The sequence below is a fragment of the Globicephala melas genome, chromosome 2 (genome assembly GCF_963455315.2).
Source record: "Globicephala melas chromosome 2, mGloMel1.2, whole genome shotgun sequence".
In the NCBI taxonomy this organism is placed as follows: domain Eukaryota; kingdom Metazoa; phylum Chordata; class Mammalia; order Artiodactyla; family Delphinidae; genus Globicephala; species Globicephala melas.
In genome coordinates, this window is record NC_083315.2 from 59,026,943 (window position 1) to 59,047,238 (window position 20,296).

At 37.0% G+C, this 20,296-nt stretch overlaps 1 protein-coding gene across 2 annotated transcripts in view; it reads left to right on the forward strand.

The window, feature by feature from the left end:
* Nucleotides 1-20,296, forward strand: part of HMG20A (high mobility group 20A) — a 68,213-nt gene that overhangs the window by 35,703 nt on the left and 12,214 nt on the right. The window contains exons 2-7 of one of the 2 annotated variants that reach the window (XM_030874910.2): nt 5,319-5,445; nt 7,185-7,277; nt 13,009-13,156; nt 15,225-15,437; nt 18,446-18,578; nt 19,550-19,581. In XM_030874910.2, the coding sequence (XP_030730770.1) occupies nt 7,189-7,277; nt 13,009-13,156; nt 15,225-15,437; nt 18,446-18,578; nt 19,550-19,581 (615 nt within the window). In that variant the 5' untranslated portion in view covers nt 5,319-5,445; nt 7,185-7,188. The remainder of the gene's footprint in view (nt 1-5,318; nt 5,446-7,184; nt 7,278-13,008; nt 13,157-15,224; nt 15,438-18,445; nt 18,579-19,549; nt 19,582-20,296) is intronic. The other variant, XM_030874909.2, reaches the window with a different exon arrangement.

The following is a 20,296-nucleotide window of genomic DNA, read 5'->3' on the forward strand; positions in this document are numbered from 1 at the left end:
CTGATGAACATAGATGGAAAAATCCTCAACAAAATACTAGCAGACTGAATCAACAATATGTAAAAAGGATTATACATCATGATCAAGTGAGATTTATTCCAGGGATGCAGGGATGGTTCACTATTCACAAATCAATCAATATGTTACACCATATTAACAAAATGGAAGATAATCATGATCAGCTTAAAAATGCAGTGAAGGCATTTGATAAAATTCATGATTAAAAACTCTCAACAAGTGGGTATAGAGGGAACATACCTTAACATAATAAAGGCCACTTATGACAAACCCACAGCTAGTATCATACTGAGTGTTGAAATGTTGAAAGCTTTTCCGCTAAGATCAGGAACAAGACAAGGATGCACACTCTCACCATTTCTATTTAATTTATATTGGAAGTCCTAGCCACAGAAATCAGACAAGAAAAAGAAAGGGCATCCAAATTGGAAAGGAAGAAGTAAAACTGTCACTATTTGCAGATGACATGATTCTATATATAGAAAACCCTAACAACCCCACCAAAAAAAATATTAGAACTAATAAATTAATTCAGTCAAGAGCAGGGTACGATATTAATATACAGAAATCTGTTGCATTTCTTTACATTAATAATGAACTTTAGAAAGAGAAATCAAGAAAACAATACCATTTACAATTGCATCAAAAAGAATAAAATACCTAGGAATAAATTTAACCAAGGAGGTGAAAGACCTGTATTCCAAAAACTGTAAGACGTTCATGAAGGAAACTGAAGATGATACAAATAAATGGAAAGATATTCCATGTTCATGGATTGGAAGGATTAAAATTATTAAAATGACCATACTGCCCAAAGCAGTCTACAGATTTAATACAATTCCTATCAAAATACCCACGACATTTGTAACAGAACTAGAACAAATAATCCTAAAACTTATATGGAACCACAGAAGACCCTGAACAGCCAAAGCAGTCTTGAGAAAAAAGAACAAAGCTGGAGGTATCATGCTGCCTGACTTCAGACTATACTACAAAGCTACAGTAATCAAAACAATATGGTACTGGCACAAACGCAGACACATAGATCAATGGAACAGAATAGAGAGCCCAGAAATAAACCCACACAAATATGGTAAATTAATCTGTGACAAAGGAGACAAGAATATACAATGAGGAAAAGACAGGCTCTTCAATAAGTGGTTTGGGGAAACTGGACAGCTATATGTAAAAGAATGAAATTAGAACATTTTTTCACACCATATGCAATAATAAACTCAAATGGATTAAACACCTAAATGTAAGACGTGAAACTATAAAACTCCTAGAAGAAAACGTAGACAGTGGGCTCTTTGACATTGGTCTTAGTGATTTTTTTTTTTGGATCTTTCTCCTCAGGCAAGGGAGACAAAACCAAAAATAAACAGATGGGACCTAATCAAACTTAAAAACTTTTGTGTGGGAAAGAAAACCATCCACAAAATGAAAAGGCAGCCTACTGAATGGGAGAAGATATCTGCAAATGATATGTTTGTTAAGGGGTTAATATCCAAAATATATAAAGAACTCATACAACTCAATATCAAAAAAAAAAAAAAAAAACCCAATTTAGAAATGAGCAGAGAACCTAAATAAGCATTTTTCCAAAGAAGACATACAGATGGCCAACAGACACATGAAAAGATGCTCAATATCACTAATCATCAGGGTAATGCAAATCAAAACCACAGTGAGATATCACCTCACACCTGTTAGAATGGCTATTGTCAAAAAGACAAGAAATAATAAATGTTGACAAGGATGTGTAGAAAAGAGAACCCTAGCACTTTGTTGGTAGGAATGTAAATTGGAATAGTCACCATGGAAAACAGTATGGAGTTTTCTCAAAAATTAAAAGCAGAACTACCATAAAATCCAGGAGTTCCACTCCTGGGTATTTATTTGAAGAAAACAAAAACACTAATTTGAAAAGATATATGCACCCCAACATTCATAGCAGCGTTATTTATAATAGCCAAGCATCCTAAGTGTCCATCAACAAATGAATGGATAAAGATGTGCTATATATATATAATGGAATATTACTCAGTCTTTAAAAAAAAATGGAATTTTGCCACTTGCAACAACATGGATGGACCTAGAGGGTATTATGCTTAGTGAAATAAGTGAGACAGAGAAAGACAAATATTGTATGTTTTCACTTATATGTAGAATTTTGTAAATGAAACAAACAAATGAGTATAACAAAACAGAAACAGACTTACAGATACAGGTAGCAAACTAGTGGTTACCAGAGGGAAGAATGGGTGGGAAAGACTAAAATAGGTGAAGGGAATTAAGAGGTACAAACTACTAGGTCTAAAATAAATAAATTACAAGGATGTACTATTATACCACAGGGAGTATAGCCAATATTTTATAATAACTTTTTATGGAGTATAATCTGGAAAAATATTAATCACTATATTATACACTTGAAACTAATATAATATTGTAAGCCAACTGTATTTCAATTTTTTTAAAGTTAAGAAATAAAAACCATGGTGTATCTTACTCTGGTTCTAATCCTTGTTCAGTCTCTTCAAATCGTTTTTTGGCTTTTAGTATGCCTTGTAAATTTTTGTTGAAACGTAGAAATGATGTCCTGGGTGAAAGGAACTGTGGTATATAGCCCTTTAGTGATGTAGTGGTAAGGTGTGAGGGGAGGAGAAGCATTCTGTAGTACTATGATTAGGTCACAGTCTTTTGGTGAGCCTGTGCCCCCTGGACTATAAACTTTACCGGTGCTTCTTAGTTTTTTCCCCCTTTCAGTGGGACAGGATGGCTGAAGTGGGCTGGAGTTCTGTATTTCCCTTAGCCCATGTGGAAAGCTGGAGGAGGGTAGGATTGATATTTCTTTAGGACTCCTAAAAAGTGTGGTAAGGGTATGGGGAATTTGGAAATCTCATACTTTGCTAGTGGGAATGTAAAATGGTGCAGGTGCTTTGAAAACAGTTTGGCAGTTCCTTAAAATGTTAAACATGGAGTTATCATATGACCCAGCAATTCCATTTCTAGGTATAGGCCTAAGAAAATTGAAAACATGTCCACACAAAAACTGTACACAAATGTTCTTAAGCAGCATTATTCACTATAGACAAAAAATACAAACAACCCAAGTCTATCAGTCTTTGAATGGATAAACAAAATGTGGTATTATTTATCCATGAAAAGATATGAAATACTGATACATGCTAAAATGTGATGAACCTTGAAAACTTTATGCTAAGTGAATGAAGCCAGACACAAAAGGTCAGAGAATATGATTAAATTTATATGAAATGTTAAGAATATGTATATCTATAAAGACAGAAGGCAGATTAGTGATTACCTGGGCCTAGGGGGAGGGGGGAATGGGCAGTGACTGCTAATGGGTACCGAGTTTCTTTTAGGGATGATGAAAATGTTGTAAAATCAATTATGGTGTTGGTAGGAATATGTGAAAGTCACCCTGTAAATATATGAAAGCCACTGAACTGTATAACTTAAATTAGGAATAAATTTTATGGTATATAAATTATATATTTTTAAAATAAAACTACTTAGGATGGTTTTGGTGTGAGTCAGGAATGAGAAGTTTGAAGAGATGAGCCTGAATATTCGGAGGGTTTGAGTGAGTTAGGTTTGATTTGATTGGAAAATTTTGACAGAGCTAATGTGGCAGTTGATAACCTAAGAACATGTAAAATGACAGCTGAGAGCATTGTGGGCTCAGCTATAGTTGATACCATAAATTTATAGTAGCACCCTTTATTTTGTGATTTTTCTCCAACACCATGTTGAGCTAAAACTCAGAGTTGATCTACATCCAGGGTATAGAAGAACAACATGGCAAAGGAATTGAGAGTGTTGGCAAAAAAATATTTGAAATGCAGCCACAGAATCTAAGCTAGACAGAGAAGGGAAAATCAAGAGTCGACAAATAGAGGTTTGTGTGGTTAAAGGTCAGTTGTAGTAGAACCAAAATGATAGGAGGTAATGATCAGAGACTGGTATAGCGAATTAACATGACTTTTAAAGGAACTGGAAATTTTGCATAAAGGTTGTAGTATGGAAAAATGAGGGCAGAATCCTACCTCTGAACTCTGAGGTGTACTGTTGGGGATGGTGTGGTAGGGAAGGAATATGGTGCATCTCCATGAGAGGGCTTAATGAAGTGGGATTAACATATGTAAAGTGGGGAAAGGGTACCTGAAAAGAGCCAACCCCAGAAAACAGAAGTATAAATTATACTTTCAGCACTGTCCAACACATTTGGAATAATATAGTCTCATTGGTGAGATCATCCCTTTTGTTGGGAAAGGTTACTAGAACAATCTTAGTTGAGGAAGATTTCTTAAGCTACACCTGAGTGCCTTTATTCTGGCCCAAAAAAATGTTCTGATTATGATTAGTGGCTTAATATAATTTTTATTACAATTTTTATAATTGTTATTAAAATATCTTAAATTGTCACTCTGTTTTATACATCAATGTTTTCAGTGAGCGATTAGTGTTAGAGGGGATTTTTGAGTTTCCAAAGTTACAGTCCAGACCTTGGCTCAAAGTGTAAGCCCCAAGGTAATACCACTTACCTCCAGGTAGAAGCCTTCACTGGGTGAATCCCTTCTGCAAGAAAACATCTGCATGATATACCTGTTTCTGTAAACTGCAGTGGAAAACCAAACTTGTATATTGCCTTGCCTTTGTACATATATCTCTTCTTTCCCCTTCCAGAGCAGCATTCATTACATTTCTTAAGTGCTTTGCATAGAATTTCAGAGTTTAGTGTGACCTCTGTACTGGGACATTATCAGGCACAGATGCTACACTGAAGGGCTTTTGGCAATCAGTGGCTTGGTAGCTGTGATTCAGTTTGAATCACCCCCTCATGAACCATATGAAAGCAGATTCTTGCAGGATCCCAGCCAATTCTTGCGAATCATTTTATTTTCCCAACTAGTTTAGAGGCCTTTGAGTTTCACTGGACTTTTTCCTCATTTCCTTCTTTTGTTGATTTTGTCCCCTTAACCTTCCACCCACTTTATTACTCATTTCTTAGGGATCTGACTACTCAGTAACACTAGAGAAAATATATCTGAAGCCATATGGATTGAGTAAAACACACTTAAGAGGAAAAAACAACAACAAGAAATGTGTTCTCTGAACTTCCTTTGTTTATATGATTTATTTATATGTTGTTAAGGTTGTGTTGTCCAGCTGCCTCCCCATATTTCAAAAATGACTAAAGATATCTGGGAAACACTCTAAGAGGATCATGTTGGTATAGTGAATGAAAAGATACTTCATTTGTCCCCCACCAGGTAATATATCTTCTTGTGAGGTGGGATGATGCCAAGAGCTTCCAATGCTGAATCTTGAGGCTCTTGAAAAGTCCTTTACTTCTAAGGAGACTTTTAGAAAGAAGCCAATTAAATGAGTCCTTTTAAGGTTTGTGGATATATACCTGACTATTTGAATGTTTGCTTGTGGTTTATAACTAGATTATATGGCATCTAATTGATTAATTTTCTTTTGATAAAATGAATATTGGTGTAAGGTGATGTTAGCAGCCCTTAAAGCCTGGGCTCTAATCTGGTCTGTGCATAATGTGAAGTAAAACATAAGTGCACTTGTGTCAAGATTATCCTAGAAAACATCTAGAATGGAATTTTGCAGTATTTGTTAGAGCCCCTTGTAACCCCGCCTTTCTTGAAGGAGTTGAAAAGTTAGCAAGTATCCCTGCATGTGGAATAAACTCCATACTCTGTGGTTGAGTGGGAAGTTCCCCTCTGCCTTCCATGCTCTCCCACTATAATGGGTGGTGAATATACAAAGATGCATTTTTTTCAGAGTAAGCTATTTATGGAATTTGGTCTGCTAAGTAACAAAGAAGTGAAAACAAGAAAATAAGTAAGAATAAGAAATAAATCATCACTGTTATCATTTTGTAAGTAAATTATTATATTGAACATTTTAGAATATGGCATCACTGTCATCTGCATTTTCTTCGTATTTCCGTCTTAGTGGGATGAATCCTAGCTCTGCTTGGGCTGCTGTGCTTTTCTTTTAATTGCTATTTCACTAGGTCTCTTAGCAGCAGCACCTGAAATAACTGCTGAGGGAGCTCCTGAGTGAATTTTCATAATCTGTTCCTCAATTCTCCCAGGTGATTGAGGCACTTTTTTTCTTGAGTGGTTTGCAGTTCCACTTAAGTGGCTGATGTTTAGGGTCACTATTGAATGTTTTGTTTGAATATCATTTTCATGGTGAATGGAAGGCTTCTGCTTTTAGCTATATGGGGTGAAGCCCCTGGTAGTAAACCTTGAAAGGGAAAAATCTTTCTTTGTAGCGATATGCTAAATGAAATTACTCTCTTTGTCACTTTGTCCTTTTATCCTTTCATTCTGATAACCTGAGGTTCTTCTGATTTATTTGCTTTCTTCAGTTAGGCTTAGTTATTTCCTGTGCCCAGGTGCATGCTATTTCCACTGTTGGTCATCATGGTGATGTGGAGCATATTTCTGACCTGGAAGTGTGGTTTCTTTCATTTTGAACCACATCAGTATGCCTTCCATCCTCTACTTCCTTTGCATTATTTCCTTTTGGAGGACTCAGATTGTCACCATTTAATCTAAGGATGATTCATCTGGGATTAAGAACTCGTAATGCTGTAATAACAATACCTTTCTTTATATAATAATACTCAGAGCACTTACGATCTTAGCCTTTCTCTGTTTATGAAGCACTTTCAGTTTAATCCTTCACAATAACCCTGTGGGTTAAGTCAGCAATTTTGTCTGTGTCTAAGATGGTGAAATTGTATCTCAAAGAGGCTGAATAGCTTGCTCAGGGTTGCCGTGCTTCTGAGTTACTCTGCTTAACAGTTTTTACCGGAAATGAAGCATACTTTTGAAGATATTCTGAATGAACAAAAAGGAATTTTCCAAACTGTGTCCTGGTTGTTAAAATCTGTTTTTAGTCTGGTCAGTTGATAAGACCAGGGTTAAAAGCCCATTAACCATAAAGTTCAAATTGATGTGTCCAAGTCAAGAAAATAAATATTTAGGTCAGTTTCTATTCTGCTGCTGATGTGATAAAGTTAAGGAAGGCTGACTCTTAAATTAATGCAACTTGAACTGGAAATAATTAAGCCATTAAATTTTTTTTTTATTCTGTCTTCCTTTTAGAGAGATGGAAACCTTGATGACTGGTTCCACCCTGCCTCCCCTTTTTGCTGATGAAGATGGCTCCAAGGAGAGTAATGATCTGGCTACAACTGGGTAAGCAGCTGCTTTGGGACACTGGGCCTCTGCCTAGGCTTCAGAACAGCTTCTGACAACATATGAGGTGCTAAAGAGGCAGTTTTATATCAAAACTAGAAGGTGCGTTTGTTATGCTTTGCAAAGAGAATGAGAGCCATTGTAAACTGCTTTAATATCTGTATTCAGCTGTCATTTGCAATGCTCTGGTTCCTGTGAACTGGAACAGCAGTACTGTGGGGTCTAGGAAACATCAGTGACTCCCAGTTAAGAGAATTACATAGTCACCATTAAGGAAATACTTGCCACAGGGCTAGCTTCGAAAATCAAATTCATTTTCTGTCTAAATTGCCACAGATATTAAAATAATTTTTTCCCCAAACATCAGGGTTTTTTGTTGTTGTTTTAAGATTAGATTTTTAATTATGGTTCTTTATTCAAGATGCCTAGGAGCTCTAGCTGACTTCTGTTCTTCCCAACCTACCCCTCCCCCCAACTCCAACTCCTTTCTTTGGTATTTTTGGACAGATATATAAAGAAATGTAGAAAAGGGCTAATAGCAGTAGTCCCTCTTCCACTGAAAATCTCTGTTCCACTTGAATTTTTATCTTTTCTATTAGACATTACTTGCCAAAGAAGAAATGTATTCACTAATAGATTGAAGTGCTAGCTAATGCCTAAGATGAATTATTTTAATATTCCTTAGAGCTCTTTAAAAACAGACTACACTTTATAATTGTTTCCTTCCCTGGCATTCTTTCTTAACTCATTAATATCTGCCTTCTGACTTTATTCAGATGAAACTATTCTCTAAAACTTTTCTAAAAGCTGCCTACTTGCTGAGTCCAACTTGTACAATAAAAATGTTCTGAGTGTCTGCTATGTGCCAGGCACCATTCTAGGCACTAGACATTAAGCAATAACCAAGATGGACAAAAATCCCAACTCCTATAGAGCTTAAATTCTACTGCAGAAGTCAGACAACAGACAGGATAAATAAGTAAAATGCATACTACATTGATAAGAACTATGGATTAAAAAATAAAGTAAGGAAGAGGGACAGGAGGGGCTTGAGGTGCCATCTTAGATAAGATGACCCAGAAAGGCTTTACAAGTGACTTGAATAAAAACCTGAAGGAAGTAAATTAGCTAGCCTACAGTTATGGGGGAAGATTATTCTAGGCAGAGGGAGCAGTGAGTGGGAAAGCCTTGAGGTAGGAGTGTTTCTGCCTTTTAGAAATAGCCAGGAGGCCAGTGTGACTGGAGCAGAGTATACCAGGGGGAAGGGTAATAGGCTCCATCAGTGTTTCTCAAAATTCAATGCACTTATGAATTGCCTAGACATCTTATTAAAATGCAAACGCTGAGTCAGAAAGTCTGAGTTAGGGCCAGAGATTCTACATTCTAATAAGTTCCCAAATGATGCCTGTGCTGCTGGTGTAAGGCCGGTACTTTGAGTAGCAAGGGACTAGATCGTGTAGGATCTTATGGGTCAGAGTAAGCACTTTAACTGTTACTCTGAGTGAGGTGGGAAAGCATGGGGAGATTTTGAGCGGAATGATATGATCTGACATTTTAAAATAGTATCCCTGTGGCTGTTATATAGAGAATAGAGTGAAGGGAGCAGGGACTGAAGCAAGAAGACCAGTTACGGTTCTAAAATAATTCAAGTGAGAGATGATGACTCAAAGAACTTCACTAGTGACTTTGACAGGAGTATTTTTGGCAGAGTAGTAGGGACAAAAACCTCACTGGAGTGGGTTTCAAAGATAATAGGAATGGGGGGTGTTGAGAAGTATAGAATTCTAGATATATCTTGAAGGTAAGCCAAACAGGATTTGCCTGAAAGACCAGATGAGATGTGAGAAGGGAGAAAAAAGCAGTTAAAGACAGCTCCAAATTTTTGGCTTAAGCAACTGAAGGGATGGAATTGCCATTAAATTAGATGGGGAAAACTGAGCAAGTGGAGGAGGGAATTTTAGGAGCTCGGTTTTAGAGATTTTAAAATAGAGATTCTTATTAGCTATCCAAGCAGAGATGTCAAATAGGCAGCTTGATACAGGGCTCTAAAGTTAGGGGCTGTCTACACTAAAAAGAGAAACCTGGGAGTCAATCAACATATTAGAGCTGATATTTAAGGCTGTAGGACTGGTTGAGATCATCAAACGAATGAGCACTGTGTAGGTAGAAAAGAGAAGAGACCTGACACTGGAACTCGGGGATACTCCAGCATTTACAAGTCAGGGAGGAGAGGAAGAGTCAGCAAAGAAGACTCAAGGGGGTACCTGAAAAGGTATCAGAAAAAACAGAGGAGTGCAGGGTCCTGAAAACCAGGTAAAAAATATATTTCAAGGGAGGGGAAGAGATGAACTGTGTCAAATACTTCTGGAAAATCCGGTAAGATGAGGTCTGAGAAATGACATTGGATTTAGCATGGAGGTCACTGGTGGCCTTGACAAGAGTTGTGAACACTTATCTCCTTTGGGTTGGGTTTAAGAAAGAATGAAGGGAGATCAATTGAAGTCAATAACTATAAACAATTCTTTCCACTATAAACAATTGAAGTCAGTAAGTACCCCCTTATCCATGGTTTCACTTTCCGTGGCTTCTGTTACCTGCCACGGTCAGCCATGGTTGGAAAATATTAAATGGAAAATTTCAGAAATAAACAGTTTATAAGTTTTAAAGTGCCCGCCACTCTGAATAGTATGATAAAATCTCACACCATCCCACCGTGTCCTGCCTGGGACGTGAATCATTGCTCTGTCCAGCATATCCCACCTGTTAGTCACTTGGTAGCTGCCTGTTATCAGATGGACTGTCATAGTATCTTAGTGCTTGTGTTCAGGTAACTCTTATTTTACTTAATAATGGCCCCAAAGCGCAAGAGTAGTGATGCTGGCAATTCAGATACGCCAAAGAGAAGCCCTAATGTGCTTCCTTTAAGTGAAAAGGTGAAAGTTCTTGACTTAATAAGGAAAGAAAAAAAAAATAGTAATATGCTGAGGTTGCTGAGATCTATGGTGAGAATGAATCTTCTATCTGCGAAATTGTGAAGAAGGAAAAAGAAATTCGTGCTAGTTTTGCTATCACATCTCAAACTGCAAAAGTTATGGACACAGTGCATGATAAGTGCTTAGTTAAGATAGAAAAGGCATTAAATTTGTGGGTGGATGACAGAACAGAAAACAGAGTTCAGTATACTGGGGATCTTGGAACATACCACCCTCAGGTCAGGTCCATAAAGGAAAGGAGAAAAATGAAGTGGAATCAAGAAAGTGTGTTTTTTGTTTTGTTTCCAGATAAGAGTAATAATGCCACATTTGTTTGCTGATTAGGCTAATCTAGTAGAGAGGAAAGAATTGGTGATGCCAGAGAGGGCAGAATTGCTGAAACTTGTTTTTGAGTAGGCTAGAGGGTGTGGGATCCAGGGCGCAAATGGAAGGGTTGTTGGCTTTAGCTAAGAGCATGGACAATTCATTCATTGGAACAAAGGAGCCTTTTTTTTTTTTTTTCAGTCTTTATTCAACTTGTCATCTCTAAGGCATTTGCTGCTTTTGACCACTCCCTCTGATTCCTATCCATTTCAGTCAAGGGATTCACAGGATTGGTACTCTTTCCTAAACCTAGTTTTCATATTTTACTGAAATAAGAATGTGCAAGAGTTAGTAACTTAAAAATTGATGGCACAGTTGAAATGAAGAATGACAGTGAAAGAAAAGACATTGTAAGACATCCAAAATGATTGAAATATTTGAAAAACAAAGCTGCCAAGATCAAACTGGATCTCTAATGGCAACTCTTCAGAGAACATAATTAGCATTGAGTTAATAACTTCTCCTATCTACCCTTTTTCACAGGACCTCAAAAATGTAGGAGCCTCCTAGTTATAATACTCTATTTTTTATAGAAGTGTTCAGAAAAATAAAATTTCTGTCCTTTCAAGGACAGTCTGAATCTGCTTTCATTCTTTTCTCAGTCCACTGTAATCTGGTTTTTATTCCCATAACTCCACTAAAACTGTACTCCCTTGAAGTACAGGGAGTACAGCTGAAGTCCTTCAGATCTTCAGATTTAGCAGATACTTTTTAGCCTATCTTATGTGACATCTGCAACTTTTTGCCTGTGTAATAACCCCTTCTCAAAAGTCTTCCTGCCTTGGCCTCTGTAACAGTATTCTCTCCTAGATTTCTTAACGTCCTCCTTAGTCTTTCCCAGCCCGTCTAACACTTGCTTCTAAAATATTGTTCCAACAGAGTTCTATCCTGATTTTTCTTCTCACTGTCTTTCTGGAGAATATCTAGCACTTCCCATTATTTCCATGAGCTGATGCCTCCCAAAATATCTCCTGCCTTTTCTTCACTTCTGTTCTCTCAGGGCATGTTTCCAGTTGTCGGTGGGACAGCCCCACCTAATTATGCCATGAGTGTTTCAAACTTAGCATTTTCTCATCTGTCTTTCTTACACACACACACACACACACACACACACACATTCCAGTTGTTACATTGATTAATAGTACATTATCACCCAATCTAGAAACCTCAGAATTGCCTTTGACTCTTCTTTTTCCCTCACTATTTATATTCGATCTATCATTCTACCTCTTAATTATCTCTTAGCTTTCTCTCCCCTATTCTCCTGTTTGCCCTTGTCTCCCCCTTAGTCTATTGCAGTAGCCTCCTGAAGAGTTGCCCTTTCTCCTATTAATACCCTGTTCTTTCTACCTGTAATAATGTTGTTTACCTGATGAATGCCTCTTCAACTTTTAAGACCTCCTCTGTAAAATCTTTCTTAACATTCTCTCCATACATATAAAATTCCTCATCCTCTCTACTATACCTTTATGGCACATTTTACAGACCTCTGTTTCAGTACTTACATTGCATTGTAAGTATTTTCTGTAACCCTATGGAGTATACATTCTTCCAGAATAATGACTGAATATTACTCTCTTGTACATCTTCCTCCACCTTCCCCACTACCTGCCCCAAACCCCAAACTCCCTAGCGCATGGTGTTACTTTTATTTCCATTCCTTTATCTAAATGCGATAGGGTATAACTTAGTCTAAGATCCAATCGTCATCTGTACCTTCTCATGTCCACTTTTCAGAAGGATGAGATCTGGTTTGCTGACTCATCTGGAACAGAATGATAGGAACAGAAAATGTATATCTCTGATTTATTAACATTTATACCTGAACTTACTGAACTTGATAATATTGTTCTTAGATGATCTCATTGTCAATAAACACTATAATCCAAGGAGTAGCCTATGGAATGTACCATAAGAGATACTTCTTATGCCCTTAAAGAACGCTCTCTTTTGTGATAGGGGGGCAAACTTCCTCTTCAACTCCCATTCCTGTTCTTTTCCATTAATAGTATTTTCCTTTTATTACATGAAAAGGAGATACATGAAACTAGCATATAAAAGTTGCATGCTCAGAACTAAAATGTAAAGTCTACGTTGAGGAGAGAGGTAATTTGTGGGGGAAAGATTATAGTTGTTTTTAGTAGGAGATTTCTTCATGGAACTGACCTGATCCAATCAAGCACTGAAACCTTTTTCAAAATGCTCTATAATTGCTATGGAGACATTGTTTACATTTATACAGAATGAGGTGGAGGAATTAATTCAAGGGCTGGCATGTGATTTTGCTGGCAGTGAAATTTGTCTTGAACCTTGGTAAGTAGGAGTTTTTGATGCTGTTGATACTGAACTTTTCCACTCTGCCTATCATTCTTCAGGATAACCCACCCAGAGGTTCCATATAGTAGTGGAGCCTCATCATCCACAAATAATCCAGAATTTGTTGAGGATCTCTCCCAAGGTCAGTTGCTTCAGAATGAGTCTTCAAATACAGCAGAAGGCAATGAACAGAGGCACGAAGATGAGGTAAGCTGAAGCATCTCCTCCTGTTACTGGTCTCTGAGGCTTCTGAAGAAGCAGTCAGCAAGGGAGTTGACCGAGGTGTTCATCCTCTGGCCTCCTTACATTCTGCAGAATATTCTGTTTTATATTTCTTGTTTCACATAGAACCATATTAATGGTTTTAATGATACAGAGACAAGTAGACTCTTCTTTTTCCCCTACCTAGAAAATTTATACCTGCATCAGATTAGACGCTCAACAAATGCTTACTGAATGAGTTGCATGATTTAATTAAATAAGTAATTAGGGCTTCCCTGGTGGTGCAGTGGTTAAGAATCCGCCTGCCAATGCAGGGGACATGGGTTCGAGCCCTGCTCTGAGAAGATCCCACATGCTGCAACTAAGCCCGTGAGCCACGGGCTATCTAACTACTGAGTCTGTGCTCTAGAGCCTGCGAGCCACAACCACTGAGCCCGCGCACCTAGAGCCCGTGCTCTGCAACAAGAGAAGCCTGCGCACCGCAACAAAGAGTAGCCCCCACTCTCCACAACTAGAGAAAGCCCACATGCAGCAGTGAAGACCCAACACAGCCAAAAATAAATAAATAAAATAAATAAATTTTTTTTTAAAGTAATTAACGAGGAGTCCACATGCCCTTACTCAAGACCACACTCTGCTCACCAAACCCTGCAGCATGGAGTCATATGTGCCCAAAGGGTTCACACGACTTACCAAGTCATTCATTGTCCCATAGGGGGCATCTTTTTCTAATTCACACAAAGGTTCTGTATGGACCTGGGCCATCATTCCCTTGTTGGACTTTCAGTGTTCCTCACAAATGACTGATTACATTGTCTATGTTTTAAGGTACTCTTTTTTTGTTTTTAGCTATAAAAGAGTACCACCATTGACTTTTGTCTTTGTTCTTATTTTGAAAGAGCTTATTCTTTTTATGTTGGCATTCTTAAAGATTATGACGAATGCTTAAGGCTTCTTAAACATCTTAAATCCGTAGTAGCTTTAATGTTAAATGTTACTAGGTTTACAAAACAAAACCGAAAAGAAAAACAAAAAAACTGATACCAAATACACCATTTGCCCAATGCTGAATTATTGTACCATTTTATATATATTTGGAGGAGTGCAGTATGGTAATTAATATTTAGATATTTTTGTCCCATTTGGCTTATCTTTCTCTTCTCTGAAATAAAAATGCTTATATCCATAAAACTTTATTAACTGATAGGCTATGTGTATTTGTAAAATTATGAAGTAAAAGTACCTTGCATCCTGTTTAAAAGGACAAAGAAAAAGGCTGTGGTAAAACAATAGTGGTACTTCAGTCCTTTAAACTTTTTTGGGGGCGATATTGTCTTTTGATTTAGCTAATAACATATAAAGACCTCTGCCTTTATAAAATAAACATCTTAAGAAATAAACCAGCAAGGCAAAGAACTAGTATTCATTTTGGATATATTATAGTTGCTGAAATTTTTCTAAGTCTTAGATATTAATTTTAAAATCTATAGTGCTATCTGCTGTGGGAAATAAACTGGTCTTTGAATGATATCAATGAGAAACACCCTTCATGAATGATTTTAATCCTAGTACTACAACTTGTCTCCTCTTCTTTTGCCCAGTGCTTGTGACAGCATCTTGTTCTGATCTACTGTAGCAATGTCTGCTTTCCTGGCACAGTGCTGTATATGTGCTGCATTTCTCATTTAGAATATTCCCCTGTCAGGAGTCAGGATTTGTTAAGTGAATATGAAGGCCAGAGCTTATGTGATCATGGTACCCCTCATTCTTATCTGTTGGGATTAGCACTAAAATAGCCCCTTAGTGTAACATTGTGTAGCATGGTACATAAAAAGGTCTGCAGGTGAACCATCTGGGGTCCCTTCTTGAAAACTGCATTGCAGCCATTTGTACCTATAACAGGTTTGGAGAGCTTTGAATATCAGGGCCTTAATGGTAGCAAAATGCAATTATTAATCCTGTTTTGTTTGTTGATGTTGATTATTGTGTTATTTGGGGAAATTTTTGTTGTTGTAATTTGGTTTGGGGTTTTTTATTTTTTCTTGTTTTGTAGCAAAGAAGTAAACGAGGAGGTTGGTCCAAAGGAAGAAAGAGGAAGAAACCTCTTCGAGACAGCAACGCACCTAAATCCCCCCTTACAGGATATGTTCGGTTCATGAACGAGCGTCGAGAACAGCTTCGAGCAAAAAGACCAGAAGTCCCATTTCCAGAAATTACAAGGATGTTAGGCAATGAATGGAGTAAACTTCCTCCGGAGGAAAAACAGGTAATTGTTCCTATTCCTGATCCTTTGCTTGGTTTTGATTATATCTCAAAAATAACTTTTGTCAGAAAAGCAAAGAGAATGGACTGTTGATTCTCCAAGTTTGTCATGGGCCTAGGAGACCAGAATAGCAGGGTCCTTCATAGCTCTTTTCTCCACAGTGGTTTTTATACTCTTTCAGGGTCTGCTGCAGGGACGTGAGCAGGAGGGACTCTAGGATCCCCCCCAAACCAAAGCAGCTCCACTTTTATTTGCTTTATATGCTGAGAGTTCATATAAGATTTTTGTAAAAAGTAGTTCAATATTAAGAAATCTATCAACATGGTTTATTCTGCCGAGTTAAGTGAAAAGTCATGAGTTAAATGAGAAAAGGTCTTTTGATAAAATTCTGATATTCACATAAGAATTTTGTTTAAGAAAAAGATGTTACTGCTTTAATAAACTTTTTAAACTGGAGTTCTGGCAAATTTAACCTACTATGAAAAATAAAGCAAGAACTATTTGAATTCTCTTTCCTCCAAGACAGAAACTAACCTTATTGCCAAACTGAAACAAATCCATTTGTTAGATTTGAGAGGAATTAAAGACAAGTTAGCCACGAACTGGTTGAAATGCCACAAAATTGTTGGGATTGTAGGGATTGTCGGAGGGGTTGAAAGTTCCCAGCATTTTCAGTATCTGATATATGTCTATATTTCTCTTATGTCTTACACTCCTTAAAAAGGATTCCAAACAAACTAAAGCCAAATTGAAAAATACTCTTGGGAATTAACTGAATTCAAAAAATTTCAAAGAGATCAGATTGAGTTTCAACTTGAAGCTCTGTGTTTGTGGTAGCAAGCTAATAGAAAACAGAGTATATCATCCATTGTTTTAGCTCTAATGTATAAATGGATTATGAGCTGTACATAGTAGTTACTCTTTTCTCTTTAATTTTTTTATTTCAAAATTAATACACGCTCATCGTTTAAAATTTTTTCAGACAATACAGAAGTATATAAGGAAAAACGCAAAAGTCATTTCCAGGGATAACAAACAGTGATAACTAACTAGTTAGGCAGGGCAAGGGTTTTCATGTTTGTTTTTGTTCTTAAATTTTTATTTGAAAATAATTTTTCAAATGTACAAAAAGTTACAAACAGAATAATACAAAGAACACCCAAATACCCTTACCCAGATTGACCTGTCATTAACACATTTTCTCTTTTCGCACATGCGCTCATACTCTCCTGGGCAAGATTGGGCATGTGGTTTCTCTTTTCTCTCTCTCTCTCTCTCTCTCTCTCTCTCTCTCTCTCTCTCTCACACACACACAATTTTTTTCTGAATTATTTGATATAAGTTACATACATCATAGCCCTTTACCCTTAAATATTTCAGTGTGAATTTCCTAAGAATAGACATGTTCTCTCACTTAACCACAGTTTAGTTAACAACCTCATAATTTTGTATTAACACAATACTTTTATCTAACTTGCCATCTATATTCCAGTTTTGTCAGTTGACCTCTAACATCATTCTTCTGTAACATTTTCCCCCTCCAGTTCAGATTCCAGTCCAGGGGTCAGGCTCTGAGTTTAGTAGTCAAATCTCTAGATTCCTTTAATCCGGGATATTTCCACAGCCTTTCTTTGTCTTTTATGACATTAATATTTTTTTAGGAATACCGTCTCTCCCTCTTCCTCCCCCTCCTTTTTGTTTACTTTCAACAGAACATTCCTCATTTTATATTTGTCTGATGTTTCCTCATGATTAGATTGAGGTTATGCATTCTTGGTCAGAATACTGCATAGGTGGACGTTGGTCCTTCTCAGGGTATCGCATATGCAGGCACACAATGTCTTTTATTCCTCATTCCTCATTCCTTTTATTCGTAATGTTAATTTTGCTCACTCACTGAAGTTTTTTACTCTCCCTTGTAATTAATAAGTAGTCTGTGCAGAGACATTTTAAGAACATTCAAATAGTCTGTTCCATATCAAAATTTCCCCCTAGATTTAGCATTCATTAATAACTTTTGCCTGATCTAATATTTACCATGATGGTTGCAAAATGATGATTTTCCAACTCTAGCACTCCCTCCACATTTGCCAGTTGCCCTTCAGCATTCTAATCTAAGCAAGAGCCCTCTTCCTCCCTCCATTTATGTATCTGTTTGTTATTTATTTACAATTGGCTTAGGCATATGAATTTCTTTTTTTCCCAATGGTTTATAAATTATTACTATACTTGAGTATTTTGATACTTAAATTGTCCCAGATTTGGCCATTTGACCCCTACATCTGGCTCTTGTGTAGGACAAGGCTTTTAACATAATTTCTAACTCTTGTTTGTGTTCATTTAGAAGAGTATTTTTATACTTTATTTCTTAAACCTAACGATGAATGAAAAGTACAAGGCATTAAACAAAATTATCCTAGTAGATCAATGAACTTTGTTTAAATAATTAATAGCACAAAGCATGTAGATACAGGCTGTCTCATAGTAGTCCATTTTAGGTCCATAGGGTGAGGTCATTCTTTTTTATGTTCCTTGTATCTCCACTCTTCTGGCTCTTAAAGGCCAATTGATGTATGAGATCATCTCCTCAGAGTGGGTTGGGGATAAAGAAACAAAGTAATATTCCATCCTTTCCCCTGGGAAGATTAAGTGTGCCTATGTGGTGTTCAGTCTTCTTGAGGACTCTAGGGCCATGTGTAGTTCTATCTATAGGATTAGTAGAAGAACTATAATCTTCTTGTGAATTTTTTATGAGAATGACCTCAATAGAAGTTGTCTTCAATAAGTTAAGAAAGGCAGTAGTCTAAAAAGTTAGAATCACCTATTTCTTTTATAACTAAGAGATATTTTATTCTATTCACATGACTTTTTTTTTTTTAATTCTCAAAGCTTATCCCACTTGTACTTTTCTTTCCATGTGCTAATTATCCTTTGCTTTCTTCAAAGAGTTCATTGGTATTTTACGTCAGTAAGACCTATTTCTTGAAAATAATTCCATATTTCTTCCCCAGCGCTACCTTGATGAAGCAGACAGAGATAAGGAGCGTTACATGAAGGAGCTGGAGCAGTATCAGAAGACTGAGGCCTACAAGGTTTTCAGTAGGAAAACCCAGGACCGTCAGAAAGGCAAATCTCATAGGCAAGGTATCAGAACCAGAACCAAATGTATTTGTAGTTTGTTTTGCATGATGGAGTGTCACAAAGCCAAGTATTAGAGTGAGAATATAAAAGATATATTTCTATCATTTCTCTATTTTACTACATTCACTTACAAGCATCATCTTGGAATTTTATTAAAATCACATTGCTCTCATTTAGAAATTTCAGTTGGGTTTCCATATCCAGTATCAGCAATTTGGCTTGTGCTCCAAGACCCTTTTAGTTGTCTGTGCTTTTTCTTCTATTTCCAATTTAGTCATTTCTCTACCTCTAAACAAATCTGTCTGCTACACTACATAACCACCTTGCTGTAACACCTCTAAGCCTTTCATGTGATCATTTCTCCCAGCTACCAGTGATCAATCATCCTTTTAATTCACTCATTCATGTATGCGTGTATTCAAAAAATGTATTGAACACCTCCTATTACATATCAGGATCTCATCTAGGCATTAAGGATGCAAAGGTAAACAAGATACAGAAGATCCCAGTCTTCACGGATCTTTTGTTTTCCGTTAAAATTGTTCATCACACTCTTAAAATATTGCTAAAAGTTCCCCTTCTTCAGGAAACACTGCCAAAGAAAGAAGCCCCACTCATAATAGCTTGTCATTCCTGAGCTATTGCGTCTTCTCCACATTTGGGCATCTTGCCTGCTAAACTGTAATGTTCTGCAAACATCCTTTGGCATGTATTTCCTGTCCACTCTCCCACCCTGTTCTCCTCAAAGGTAAGAACTGTGTCTGCTGTTTCTCTTGTGTCTAACTGTGTAACCTGTAAGATGGGGTTCCCTTTAACTTTTGTTGACTGATTAATAAAGCTATCAGAGAAAATATGATATGTTTTGAGAGCCCACATATACCAGCAGTTTTTGTAGCTTAGCATAGTCATTTCCTTAGGTTTTGTTATTTTGTTTTGTTTTTCAGCTTAATGTTCTTATTCTATCATATTTTTAGATGCAGCCCGACAGGCCACTCATGATCATGAGGTAATTAACTTTCTCTCTACATAGCGTGCGTGTGTGTGTGTGTGTGTGTGTGTGTGTGTGTGTGTGTGAGATATATGTATATAATAATGATGCTATTTGAAATGCTATTGGACTGTTTTTTAATGAATGGCAGAGTATTTCCTATCCTGTAATTAGGATTGGGTTAGTTGCCTTTAGCTCAAGGACTCTTAGCATATGGCAGACACTTATGTCATGAGTCTGTCCTTGAATTAAAGCCCCTAACTCTAGTCCTTTCTTATGGTCCAAGAATTTTATTGGCTTTAAATGCTGAAGATGGCTGGAATTTGGAGTGAGGTATAGAAATGAGGACCAACTAAAAGCTATACCTTGACCATAGTTTATCATCATCAGATACTATATTCTGACTCTCAAAAAGTTGTTATTTAGGGAATCCAGCATTTAGTTAAAATGAACTATTCAACTTACAGCATCTACAGACCACAAGTGACATTATCTTGATTACTATGCCTACTTTCCTCACTGGTGCGTATTTGTTTACTGGCCTTTTCCCCTCCATTGGTTCAGTCTCAGCAATAGGATTTAGACCTGTGTTCCTGTATAGGACTGAGGCCTGTGTGTGTTGGCTCTGCTGCATAGAGAGCTTTAAATATATATGTAGCCTATGATTAATATATGGTTCTAAGAAAATAAAATTTGTGGTAATTTCATGCATGAAAATGCTCAATGACTCCTC